This window comes from Chaetodon auriga, chromosome 2 (assembly GCF_051107435.1).
Source record: "Chaetodon auriga isolate fChaAug3 chromosome 2, fChaAug3.hap1, whole genome shotgun sequence".
Classification (NCBI taxonomy): Eukaryota; Metazoa; Chordata; class Actinopteri; order Chaetodontiformes; family Chaetodontidae; genus Chaetodon; species Chaetodon auriga.
In genome coordinates this window covers 25,245,104-25,259,014 of record NC_135075.1, presented here as the reverse complement: position 1 = coordinate 25,259,014, position 13,911 = coordinate 25,245,104, and the positions used below count along the sequence as shown (strand labels likewise).

Sequence of the window (13,911 nt, the reverse complement as noted above, 5' to 3'; positions counted from 1 at the left end):
GAGTTAATAAAAATATTCTGCTACTTGTGGCCAAAGACAGACTCTTGTAAACAGCAGTGCATCACCTGAACACGTGGTGTTTGCCAGCCTTTCCTCTCCCTCCATCTGTGTTCTCCCTCTCTTTTGTTGCAGATCTGCATATCAGAGACACAGTGTGATGTTGTCGCTCTGGCAGTAAGAAGAGAGAAATATTTTTTAGATGTGTTTCGGGGTCCACTTCCGCCTCTTTCTGTCTGCGCTATTATTTCCAATTTCAACTATAAAGAACCTCTCCGGATCCAGACATGAAATTGTTTTGCATATTGATGACACTGTGTCACCTCAAGGCCCACTTTCAGTGCGGTTTGATACCAGAATCCAGTATCCAGAATGCATGTGCCACATTCACCCTACCTGCTTCAGAGAGCTCAAATCCACTCGTGCCTTTTCCATTGTGAAGATGAATCCAAATAAATTACCATCCTTGCAAATGTTGCTAGGAAATTAGCCCTTGAAAGGTTTATTAAAAGCAAATCTCTGCAGTGGAGCATTCAGAAACAATGTTCTTTTGCGACTCAATGGCATGCATCCACATAGGGTGGTTGGTGACTCAAGCACAAGTCGTGCATAAAAGCTAATATGCAGTAAACAAAGGAAAAAGCAGCAATAGCGGGCAATCATGAGCTGTCTGGAACTGAAAACCTTGGCTAAATGATTGCACTAATGTTCCTTTTGTAATTGCTATTCAAATTGAGTTTCCGTTTAATTTTTTGGACAAAGATTAGCCGCTGCTTAGGCATGCTGGCATTCACCTGTAGGTATCAGGTCATCTGAAACTAAACCTACAGTGTCATTTAGAAGATCGCTGCAATGCTGTGATTCCATTCATTTTCCTGCACCCACTCCTGTTTAGACCATCCCAGCATGCATTGGGTGAGAGTGGGGGTACACCTTGCCCAGATCACCAGTCTATCAGAGGGCTAACACAGACCATAGACAAACACATGCATACCTATGGGCCATTTAGAGTTTTCCAAGTAATGCATATGGTAACAACGTGGAAAATGTCATAACTTCTGTTGTCGTGGTTCTCCGGCTGCCAGAGAAACTGTTTGTCAAGAATGTAATCCTCCCGTGATTTTGATAAACTTACACTGGGAAGTGAAATGCCGTGCACTTTTAGCTTTAGCATTTAGCTTGGTGAAACCATTCAAAATTCATACTGATTACTCTGGGACCCCTGGGCTCGCAATAAAAAAGTACAGCTTCATCAAATACTTATCACTGAATTACTGTCAGTGAAAGTGTGCCAAGGATGACCTTGGTGCCTTTTCTTTGCCATCCTCTCTCCACACACACACACACACACACACACACACACACACACACACACACACACACACACACACACACACACAACCTCCCTCCTCCACTATAAATAAACCCCCAGAGATGTGAACTCGAGGCCAGGGTGCTTAGTACAAGGGGATGTTGGGAGTGTCTTGTGAGTCCAGCTGTCTCCAGAGCTCTAAATCCCTTAATTATGAGGCCAGGGAAAGCAGTCTCTTGGGAGCATTAAACATGCTCCTGTTCTGCACATTCACCAATCCCATTTGCAGTTTTTTTTCTTGTTTTTTTTTTTTTTTTGAAAAGATAGCAGGGTAATGGTGCTTGAGGATATATAACAAGAAGGAGGTGGTAAACGAGAGACAGAGGGAGAGATCATTATTGATGTAACTGGCACAGCAGTGCTACCAGGGACAAAAGGAAGTAAACGCTGCTTTTAATGCAGCGGTGTGCAAATGTGCTGTGAACAATGGAAAAAGAAGGAATGGCTCATGGGACTGCAGGCCCCACATCTGCACACATTTGCAGTGTCCTGCTTTTAAGTTTTAGGATCAGTACTTATATGATATGATGGAACAAAGCCAGCAGCATATACAGAACATCTTTAGCAGAGCTGCTAGGAGGTATTTCAGGTTCTTCTCTTTTGTCAGACGACAGCTTCACTGGCCAAGTTTCAGGACGTTATAGCTTCATATGACTTTACTCAATAACTTTTGAAAAAGTGGCAAATTATTCAAACTAAACCCACCTTGGAGGATGTAATCTTTAAAGCGAAGACCTGAAATCACCACAATTTGACCTACTGAGGTAAGTGATATAAAAGCTCTTTCCCCTCTCTTGAGTCTCAAACCAAAAATACACATCGCCGAGAAGATTTCGATCAATTCTGAGCAAAAAAAAAAAAAAAAAAGACAAAACTTTTGTGGCAATCAGAATGCCGAGCACACAGAGCAGAAATACTTTTCTGTACACTGTGTATCTGTGCACTTTTCATTATGTAAAGGAAAGGGAGAGATGGTGCGGAGAGGATTTTGAATTTTTATATCCGTACTTGAATCTTTCGAGTCTTTAAAGAAACCTCAAGAAGAATGTCAAAGATATTGACATTTTTTATTTTTTCTAAAAGTTTCTTTGCTTTTGATACTTTTTTTTCCTCCAGACTTCTACATATTGTTTAGCAAACTTGTGACTTTTTTTTGTATTTAGATTTTTCTCTCCCTGTTTTGTATGAGCACTATATCGGCGTCAACAGTAACCTCCTCATGACGGAAATATAATTATTTATCCGATGTTTTTAAATGATTGGGATACATCCAACGCCCCCGTTTAACACACCCAACAGACAGCTTAGAACAAAGAACTGCAGCAACAAAAAAAAAAAAAAAAAAAACAAGAGAAAAAATGAGCTCAACCTCTAACAAGTGGGCGAAGAGAGAGCTGCAATTAAATGAGGTATGAAAGGCTTAGAGTCCATCATCACAGACAACCATCTTAATCTTATACAGGGTTGTTGTGTTTGCAGATAGTGTGCTGTGCGCAGAAGGTCTTGGTTTTAATCACGTCAAATATTTCACTAAGGCTTATTGCGGTCTTTCCATCCCATTAGATGGACCCTCACCCACAGGGCAGAAAACAACAGAGCACCATGATCAATGCTCAGGTTGTTTTAGTGATTTTGTTCAAACTGAACAAAGAATCTCCTCACTGCTGACTTGGAGAAGTGCTTGTCAGGGGATTATCAATGCTTATCAGTCATGTGGAAACTTGCAATTTGACAGTAATTATTTTTAATCTAATAAAATGGAATTTCATGAGATTATCTCCGTCTAAATGAAATGCGTGTGGTTTGGTGTGTTAAAACTCCCTGCAGATTGCTGCAAAACTCCCTTGATCTCTCGGTATTTACAGCTGCTAATATTGTGAAAATGAATCATAATTTTTAACTGCGCACTATAGCAGCACTCGAAGCACTTTGCAGAGAAAAAAATTGACGATGGCGTTCGGAATATATTTACTGGACTCCGGCAAGCTTTTACAAAGTAGAGTACAATGCTGTTTTATGAAACGCTGCAATCAATATTATAAATCTATGAAGTTTGGATTCTTCTTTATCGTCTGGTTGTACGCTCCGCATATTGGAGCAACTTCACCGTACTGGAGGCACTTGACACTGCCTCTGTGTCGAGCACTTGAGGATGATTGGTCAGGAACAGACACCTCTGACAGCTTATCATATGCCAGGTTGAGACAGGCTTGTCAGTAAGCTAATGGAGTGTTCTAAGGTTAATTTACTACCATATGAATCCCATCAATAAGCAATTAAGAGGTGTGGAAACACAGAGGCACCCCTGCCAGCAGCTAGATCCCCACCAACCCCCACCCCACCTTTTAATCAATTAATTTTTGTGGCATGTCTGTTTAAAACCGCTTGACGGACTCGCACTTAAAGGGACAGAAAAAGCCACGGCTCCCTGTGTGACCTTTATTGTTGCCTTATCTGCCTTAAAGCTCGTGGACTCATAACTTCTGAGGATATTCTTCACAGTCCTCGACAGATTTCACAAACGCTCCTCGCTCTGATTAGAGCTCGGGCCAATTGAAATATTCCGCTGCCGAATCTGGAGGAAAAGACTGGTCCAGCATTGTGAGGAGGGGACATGCAGAATAGATGAAAAGCTCCACAAAATGTTGCAGAATGTGCCTCTGCCGCTCAGCAGGCCTGATCAAAATTCAAGTGGTCCTTGTGCAGCTGGCCATCATCTGCTGCAGTGTCATCAGTTAAAACCTGCTTGTTGATATTTCCCTGAATCAGCCACAATATAGTCTATGAAGTATTCATATTTAAGCCGCCGTGCAAGGACTGGAGCACTGCATGTTGAACAGCTGATTTCTTCGGGGATGTAGGAGATTTCCATTCATTACCTCTTCCTCCTCCCAGTGCTCCTCTATAATGCTGTGAAGTCTTGCTCACATGTTTTCCCTTTACACCGCTACGACATACTTGCTTGAATCCCTGGAGATGTTCAGGGTTAGTGATATGATATGTATGAGATTTTCTACCTTATCAGCCTCATCCGACTCACATGAGCCCCGGGGAGTTTTCAACACATTGTCCCAGACGTTCAGTTGCCATTTTAAGTGGAGATTCTCTCAGCGTGTCCATGCTTTCTGGTAGACAGATAAAGCAACTCTGCAGCTTTGTTTTAGTCCATTTTATTTTAAACATCTGGGCACATTGCTCCGTCTCTGCACTCTCCTCCGTGCTCTTACTCTGCTGTCAGGATTGCCAGTGCCGCCTCCACCTACATGTATAACCCTAAGATGACATTTCATCTCAAAATAACTCTTTGAATGCACGGGCCAAGTGAGAGCGGATGTTTTCTAATGGTTTAAGAATATCTGAGGTTGCATTTTGTGCCTTTCAAATGTTTTGGAATATCGTTTGACAAAGCTTGTCTCTGTCCTCCACAGCGCCTCCAAACAACATATCAGTGGTGGCAGAGAACACTCCAGCCCCATTCAGCCGATACCAAGCCCAGAATTTCACTCTCGTCTGCACTGCGAAAGGAGGGAAACCAGCCCCGTCGGTGAGTTGCTGTTGAAGATCCGCCATGCTGCTCGTCCGCTGGGGACCTGCCTTTACAGCACACAGATCCCTGTTGTTTACAGAGGGGGAGAAAAACAACTATGTTGCATGTTGCTGCCATTTTTTTTTTTTTTTTTTTTATAGACCACTTCCAGTAAAAAGGCTCTTTAAACAGAATTTTTAAAGTTGCACGACAACAGCACATTCCTTGATCTCAGTGCATCCCACAGACATCCAGCGTTGTTTGCTAGAAAGTGCTGGTGGATAGCAGCTCTGCATAAACCAGGCCACACATAAACACACACACAGTCATTTAAAGTAGCTGGCTCCAGCGCCGCTCTTACATTCATTACAGAGTGACATGTGATTGATTACTAGCACTAATTTAGTCATGCAATGTAGTCATTAAAAAAGGTAGATCAGGTTTAGGAAACAGACACATTAGTGTTATTGATGGTCACACTCAGGCCAATTAATCTAATCGCAGTGACATGATAGTAATGATTGCACACAGAATTATTACTGGACACCCACATACATGCACATGCAGGAACACACCAATGTGCACGTGCGTGAAATCGAGCTGATACAAGCAGGCACGCATTTCAGAGTGACACCTACGCGCAACTTTTTTTGTCAACTTTTTGAAGTGCAGGACAAGGTCTTGAAAATATCTGAAGCATTTGCTCCTGTGTTTGGTGTATGAGCTTACGGACGCTGTTTGAGAGCGGTCGCTCGCTGTTTGTTCCCACCGGGTCATTAATCATCGTCCATGGGTGTATGGTAATGGACTCCAGACCCTGAGCACACCCATCTCCAGCAATTATGAGCCCAGCGAGAGGTGAATACAAGGTGAATATAATTTCCGCCTCTCAGGTACTTCCTGGTTTGATGGTGTGATGAGTGAGGTTCTCCCCCTGTTGTGATTTCACAGGGAGCCTTAAGCCATTAAAGCTCAGCACTGCTGGATCCTTTTTCCAACAGTTAAAAAGAGGAAGAGGAAAAAAAGGAAAAGAGATCTCAAAGGTGTCAGCTGGTCAGTGAGCCCAGACTGCCTCAGTGTCAGCGGCCAAGTCACATTGCTGATAATTAGCTTTGTCAGTCACTCTGCAAATGGTCCAAGTTGTTGACTTGAGATAAAACGCAGAATTGAAAGACAGCTTGGCTGGCCGGTTCACCATTGTATTAGCAGATTGCAGAAAAAATGCTTTGGTATAAGAAATATTGGCAGATTTTTATATTGACTTGCAAATGCAAAGAAGCTTTATGCTGCAAAGGCGGTTCACGGTCATTTCAATGCAGCAGTTTTCTCACTCACAAATTTCAAGTGGGGACAAATAGTTTCACACAATAATCATCTGTTCATAGAATAGAGCAGCCTCAAAGAGAAACCTCCAACATTTCTTCCTATTCTTTAAACAAATTCCAAGAAAATGACCCCTGTCGGGAAGAATGAGCTTTCAAAGTACATGAACAATTGGTTTGATCAAGCATCATGAAAAGCAGACTATTTGCAGGATGTAGCAAAGTAAGACAGATATAGTGGAGTACTGAAATCAATGTGGTGAAGGAAAAGGTGCAAAGAGAAGATACCAAGTTGAGAAATCATTGGCAGTGGTGAAGGATGTGGAATGAGCGAGAGATGTATTACAAATTTAACAGCGCACATATGAGCTTGTCAGTATATGAGAGGTGATGTGCTGTATCCTAAAATAAAGCAGCGTATTCCAGTGTATGAGAAAAGAAAATTAAGTTGTTGACCTTTTGTACGAGGCCGTTAAGCAGGAATTATTGTTGATGCACAGCTGCAAAATCAGTAAAAATGGCAGTAATGGACAAAAAGTATGGAATTACTTAAAAATAACAAGCTATGTGGGCTCTGCCTGCATCACACACACAAGAAACTGCTATGGCGAACCTTTGTCACAATACATTTTTCAGTTCACCACTGAGATCCAGCAGCCTCCAGACAACCGTTTTAAAACAAGCAATCTTAGGGGAAGATAATGAATCCAAAAACAACAAGACATCTTCAGACTGGCTCATTTTGTTTCCAAAATGGCTTTTTGAACCAATTCTGTTTTATCAGAGAACAGAGACGACACCGGTAGACTTTAAAGGTCCCGCACACCCACACAGGTGTTCTCAGTCATGCTGTTTGAAATGCATGCTGAAAGATTTCTCAAGTCACCAAACTTCATATAAAGACGCATTTCATATTTCATTTCATACACTGTATGTATATTCATGAAGGTATAAGTTGCTCCTCCTTGGCAGATGAAACAACGCTAACAGGAGAGTCAGATGTTAGTCGAGCACTGTTCGTACACACCCACACAGGCCTGAGAAGAGGCTTAATCAGCCAATATAAGTGAAAACACCTGTGTTTGTGCGCCACGAGTGTGAATGTCCCTGGTGCTCTCGTGACATGGAAATCATTCGGTAAAATTATATTTGTGAGTCACTGAGCCAAAAACTATTGGAGGAAATTTTCTTGCACCTTGTGCCGGGATGGAAACTAATTTCAGGGTCGCTTATTAGCCTCACAGGCAGACAGATTCAGTGTTTACACCGGAGTGATGCAAGATATGAAGTCAAGTCTGCCCTATCCGAGGAGAGGGAGAAAAGAAACACTTTTAACTTGGAAAATTAGATTTCCTCTGTGGGGAGCTGATCACGGCCTGTCAGAGTTGCCTTGTACTGTTGGACTAAATCAAAACCCAGTAAACAACCGCTGACAGGTCTCATGGATAGATTTTAGGAGTACAGTCTGACTGTGCTCCCCAGTCCTGCAAACTTCTCTTTAATCTCCTTTAAGAGCTCACACGGTGGTCCTTAGTCAGTAAAAGGAAATATTCATTTTTAAATTGCATGAAAAGTAGTTCAGTCCTTTGGGAAGTGCAGCTTGCTTTCATATTTTTTTGGTGCGTATGTATGTTTGGTTGTCTGAATTGTTACAGCTGCATCAGAGCAGGTTAGCTCCGCAGCAAACTCTATGTCGAAGTTTAATGTTGTCAAATGATTTCTCAAAGCTCGGCACACCAAGATAATCAAAGCTAAACTCGTAGCTGGTTTCAAAGATAAAAAAAAAAACAAGATAAAAACAGTATTCCTAATTATCATATCTACATATTATTACAGTTGACTTGATCCCCTTGATTCAGTTTTAAGAACGAGTACAAACATCACATTTAAACTGTGACCATTTGTTCTCTTTATGTTGTTGTCCGCGGTCATGCTGCATCACAAAACCTCATTATTAGGTTTGTAAGTATTTGCTTGAATGTTGCTGCTTTGGCCCAGTTATGTGACTGCAACTTCAAACGGCTCCCTTTGCCTTTTGATGAAACTCATTTAGTCTTTGTCGGTGCTGCTGCCCCGGGGCTGGTTGCAAAATGAGCTGTTGTCAGCTCTATTTTCAATGTCATATCACTGCAAGCCTGGTCTCAACAGTGGCTCACAACTTACAAAGAAAGTGGCCAGATTTATGGAGCCACCAGTTAACGGCTGCTAAATATGACCACTGTGTAGATTTTCTCATTTGAAATCATCTTTGTCAAAGTGTATTTCACCAATAAAATCCTTTGTTAGCTGAATATAAAATAAAATGAGGTTTACAGGGGATTCTGAGTGAACACTGAAACTAACATCAATCTACACAAAGTCATAAATCATTTTTAAACCTGCAATAATGTTTTGGCTAAAGCACAAAAAAAAAAAAATGCTAAATACAACATTGACTTTTTACCTTTTAAGCTGATAACGTGGAATCTGTCGTGGAATATATGAGCTGACGTAGTGCGAAAAGAAAGAAAGTCCACATTTGAAGGACGGACGGGTCAAAGGGACACAGGACTTTCATGCAGGAGACAGATGTTCGTGTCCAGCGTTAAACCGAAAGTCAGCGTTGACGTTACTTCACGTACGAAACAGTAACATTTTCAGTTTAACCCACAAACTTTTCATAAACCTAAACCTGGTGCTTAAACATCCAAATCTGTTGAAAATTGAAAATACATTTACATACATTTATTTAACACAAGAAATATTTGTGTTTGCTTCACATATACGTTTGTTAACCTCATTTTCTTATAAGTGGATTTGTTTTACATTTATACGAAACAGAACATTTTTTGTGCACACTGAAAAATAAAATATGTGGTCATTCATTCATACTGAGACAGATCTGACGTTAGCATACGTTAGCATTCGTGTGGAGTCGTGTTTCTGGACACCTGGAGGACGTAAATCTAATCTTTCGCTTTTAGCTCTGTTTTTGGTCTCCACCAACTCTTGAGGGAAATATCTGTCTCTTTAGCTGCTAAATGCTCCACAGGCTATAAAGTGGTGAGAGTAGCCTGAAATAATAAAGTAAAGGTCAGACAGCAATGAGTGGAAACTTGTTGTAAAGCTAAAAAATAAAAACATCCACGTAAAGATTAGCGATTATGCCTGCCGTGAGAGTTTTATCATTTCAATATAAGTTCACCCACAATCAAGTTCCAGGCATCGGAAACAGCCAGATAGGGTCCTGTCGTGGCAAGTGCTGCCTCCAGTATGGCTGCTGCTAACAGAAAGTGAAGAGCAAAATGGGTACGAGACACAAGAGCCGCTGATTATGCTGCAGATCAGCCAAAATCCCTTCAAGTAATTAAAACAAAGCAACAGTGAAGCTCCACTTTGAGCCTCAAATGTTATTTTTATCGTCAGATTTTCACATAATTGCTGTTTTTTATTTTTTACCTTTTGTATTTTAATATTTAAAAATAAGTACTAATAAATTAATAGATTATTTTTGTAATAATGAGAATCAAAATTGTGTGTTTGAGAGGAGGTGAGGGGGAGAAAAATCTACTCGTAAAGCCTCAGCTGCTTCACACTCGGCCCTGTCTGTGCTTCATGGACAGAACGAATGTGTCAACTGTGTCCTCTTACTCTATACTTTGTGTACTGAGCAGCTAAACATGCGCTGCAGTCATATTTTGACACTGCTGTGTTCAAACCAGAAACATTGCAGATCACGACAGCCTTGGCTTTATCGCACCATATAGAAGAACCTCGAGCGCTTTAAACATCGTTTAACACAACGATCTCTTTTATCCTAAAGACGGAGACAAGAGCTCCGTGTTTGTTTTCATCCTCTCACTTTGGTCCACAAAGAAAAAGATTTTCCTTGTTGCTATGCGACATCCTTTTACGTCTTTCCAGCATGCAGTAATGTCTGACGCTTCGTTCTGGCTCAGTTTAGACATTTGAAAGTGCTGAAAGTTCATTCTGCTCTGCCACTGTTGCGTGTCAGTTACACCAATATTAAAAGCAGCTCTGGAGAGGCTCCTTCTCATCCTTCCTCTGGCTCATTATGTTCTTTTTATTGGTTCTTCAAATGTCACAGTAGGATTGAATAAAAAATTAGCATGCAAATGTACGCCGCCAATAATGTTAAATGGTTAGTGGGCTATTTTTGTTTGTTTGTTTTTCCTTTTCCTAACAAAAGGAGATGTGTTACGGGTGGAAGTAAATTTGTTTGGCATTTAATTAAAGCAGTCGCCTGCTTCCAGACTTCTGAATCACCGCGGGCATTTCTGATTCCTGATTTTAGCCTCATTGGCAGCTGTCCCCCCCCTCACATACAGTTAGCATGGGGTCGTCATCTTCCTGCGTAGCTAGCTAACTACCAAGCATGAATCAGATTTCTTCGACTGATGTGAGAAATGATAACTGCTCCCATGGCAGCCGCTACCACAGTTTCCATGTGAACTCAAGAATGTGGCTTGTGGTGCTAATGGAGCAAAAGCATCAACAAAGCACTATTGTTAGCGTGCGTACTTTCTGTGGCCCTGGCATGCATGCAGTCGTACTGAAAGCTGCATAATGGCCTGCATTCTTTTAACATGTTATCTATCCACTGCAGATGTCACTGAAATAATAAGGTGTCTCATGTTTTATCTCAGCATCCTTGCATCATAAAATGTAATACTGCGTTGTTCCTAGCAGAGTAGTATGACAGTTTATTTTTTGCCCTAAAGTTTATCATAATATAAGGTAGATTCACCATATTTGCACAAAATCATGCTGTGCGCAGTTTGCGTGTATTGCATCATAACTTAAACCGTGTGTCTTTAAGTTGATGCGCTTTGAAAAGCTGCTACTTCCCACCACTTTTAGGAGACACCCAACATGCCAAATCCCCCCACTGCAGCTTGCAGAGAGCTGAATATAATGGACTGCATGTGTTAAAATTGTCTGGTATTATGTTTCGAGATCTGTCGGCATCTGATGCCACTGAAGCGAGCTGGTGACAGATCAATAATAGCTTCCCAGTGCCACTCATTAGAGCATCCTCACAGCACAAGCAAGCACTGATTGAAAAGAAGAAAGATAATGACAGTTAATAATAAGAAGGAAAGCTGATTAAGTCATGACCAGGATCCTTCCCTCTGCCTCTCTCCTCTTTCTCTACCCTTTTCTCTTGCCTCTGCTCTCCCGTTGAATCATTCTGTCACCATGAAAATTACCACCTTGTCCTTTTGACACCGCCGTGATTAATTGCAGCAACATAAAGGTGTATATGGACCAATGCATGATTGTTACGGTTTCAAAAAGGTTGTGGATTTGAGGTGTTGGTGAGGGAGGGGGCAGCTCGGCAGTGTGCACAATGCAGGTGCTTTCATCCCTGTCTATTCACAGGGAAAATGCAAAACCCCTCTCTTGCCATCCCAGCTTAATTTTACCACTGCCGTACGCCATTGTGTATGGACTACTGCTAAGAATTACATGTCTTTTTTTCTGTGCTAATTCATTTCAGAATGAAGTAAGTGGTTTGTGTCTGGTTTCATTGTCTGCACATATTGGACTATGAAGTGTTTGGGGATTTATAACAGAGGCGTGATTGATAATCACTTTATTCCATGCAGTAACACTGTTTGTAAGAGAACAATATAACGGCAATGCCAAAAACACTCAAAAATCCCCTCTTACATGAGGACAGGCGCGACTTTCCAAGTCCTGCAGAAGGAAAACGTATTACCTAACAAACAAACGTGTTGATTAAAGACAATCTAGGCATTTTGCACATTCTGCTGCACACTCACTAAACTACATTTGTATGTGTTAGAATTTCCTGAGAGGACATGTTTGGAAATTTCAAGATCCACGTGTAGCATTTCAAGCCACCTTAAAGGACAAGAAATTGCGTGTTTTATGACAACGTGCCGTTCAATAACCATTGATCTTTCTGCACGACATAAAAAGTAATGTTCTTTTTGTCAGCACACAACGATGCAGGATAATCACACAGCATGCGGCTTTTCTAAAGCAGTGCCCGACAAAAGTTTCCATGTCACTTTGTGAAATGCAACCATTTATTGGCGACATGTAGCACAGTGAGAGACAACCTCAGTGTTATTTTGGCAGCTTTATAATCACTTGTGGAAAATTAATCAGTGTTTGCTCTCCCATTTGAGCGGACGTGAAAGAAGTGATGCGTTTTCTGTTATCTCTGCCTGTCAGACAAGGAAATGTGGGAAATGAGATTTTAGCAAATTAGTAGGCATCTTAAATGAATACAGACCAAGTTTACAGTGATGGCAGATGTCTCCTTAATTGTGCTTAGATTTTGAGATGAATTGTGGATTGATCCATCTTAATATTTGCAGACATACAGGGTGCCGGTGGCTCGTTTTGCTCGGGCTCATGACATGCAGTCTAACTCGGGACCTTTGTCTCATGTCTCTCTCTCTGCCCTCTCATCTGGCTGCTGTCAGCTCTCCAGTACATTCAGCAATGCCATCAAAATTCATTTCAAAACACATTTCAACACTTTTGCAAGATGTCAAATCGTAGCCTTGCAGAACTGTACTCCACTCAGACGGATTGTTTAATCCCGAGTCTCGATTTTTGAGGCATTAATTGAACGGTGTCTTACAGAGTGCTCACATTTAACTCATTTATAACAACAGTCAGAGCTCTGCTGAAGCCAACGCGGCCTGCTGATTGGCATTCACCAAACAGGATATCCACTAAACAACATTACAAATTACAATCTGAAATGACTGGGTTCAGTCAGTTCCTCTGACATTTCTATATATGTCTATTTATATCTGTGTCTGCAGTATTTCCAAATCCATATGTGATCTGCTTCCTAGTAATGAAAGGGGAAATGAAAAAGGAGCAGAACTGCAGGATAATGACACAGAAATAACACTCCACTCTCTCCCTGCAGCTACATATCTGTTATCCCATTCATTCATGTCTTTGATGAAACATTGATAGATTCCTTTTCTTATGCTTCAAGCAGACAGGTGGCAACGAAGGATATTTAGTCATGGTGGGATCCTTATGAATAGCTAAACCGACGCTTGATATTTTGCTGCAGGTGAGACCTCCGTAAAGGTATTATGTCTGACTCACACGCAGCACACGGCTTATGCACTCTGTTAAGCTGTGTAGATGTTTAATCAATAATTCTTTTATGCCGATAAATTAAGTTGCCTGTTAATGTTTACAGAAACAAATCAGTTATTTAGGCTTACTGAATTAATTCCCCATTATACCGATCCATAGCCAACACAGGTGTTATTGTGTACCCACACCATTTTGTCCAACAAAAGCTACAGAACAGGTGCATGGATCGTTCTAATCCACGCTGCTCTCCCTCCACCTGCTGTGATAATTAATGAGGTGTTTTAATACCCAGTGAAAAAGCGCCTTCTCTTTGCAAGTTGTCTAGGAGCTGTAGGAGTTAGCAGCAGAAGCAATGGGGTCATTGTGGATCTGAGGCTGATGCCTCTACTTCCCATTGCGCTATTGGATTTTAAGCTCTGGCTCTGCAGAGCACATTAGGTAAATGCAGATAAAGGGTGATGAGTATGAAATGCTCCCACATGGTAAAATTCAACTGAGGAAAATCTGTTAATGGAACTTAATTGGTAAATTAGCCTTATATGCTATGCAGGCCTCTAACCAATACGTACACTTAAGTACTGTTGACTGCCAAATGT

The 13,911-nt window shown here is 41.3% G+C and overlaps 1 protein-coding gene across 2 annotated transcripts in view; it reads left to right on the top strand.

Annotated features, from left to right (window-relative positions):
• The window catches only part of igsf21a (immunoglobin superfamily, member 21a), a 171,744-nt gene that overhangs the window by 133,132 nt on the left and 24,701 nt on the right, over positions 1 to 13,911 (top strand). For both annotated transcript variants that reach the window (XM_076743097.1, XM_076743087.1), the window contains exon 5: positions 4,798 to 4,913. In XM_076743097.1, the coding sequence (XP_076599212.1) occupies positions 4,798 to 4,913 (116 nt within the window). The remainder of the gene's footprint in view (positions 1 to 4,797; positions 4,914 to 13,911) is intronic.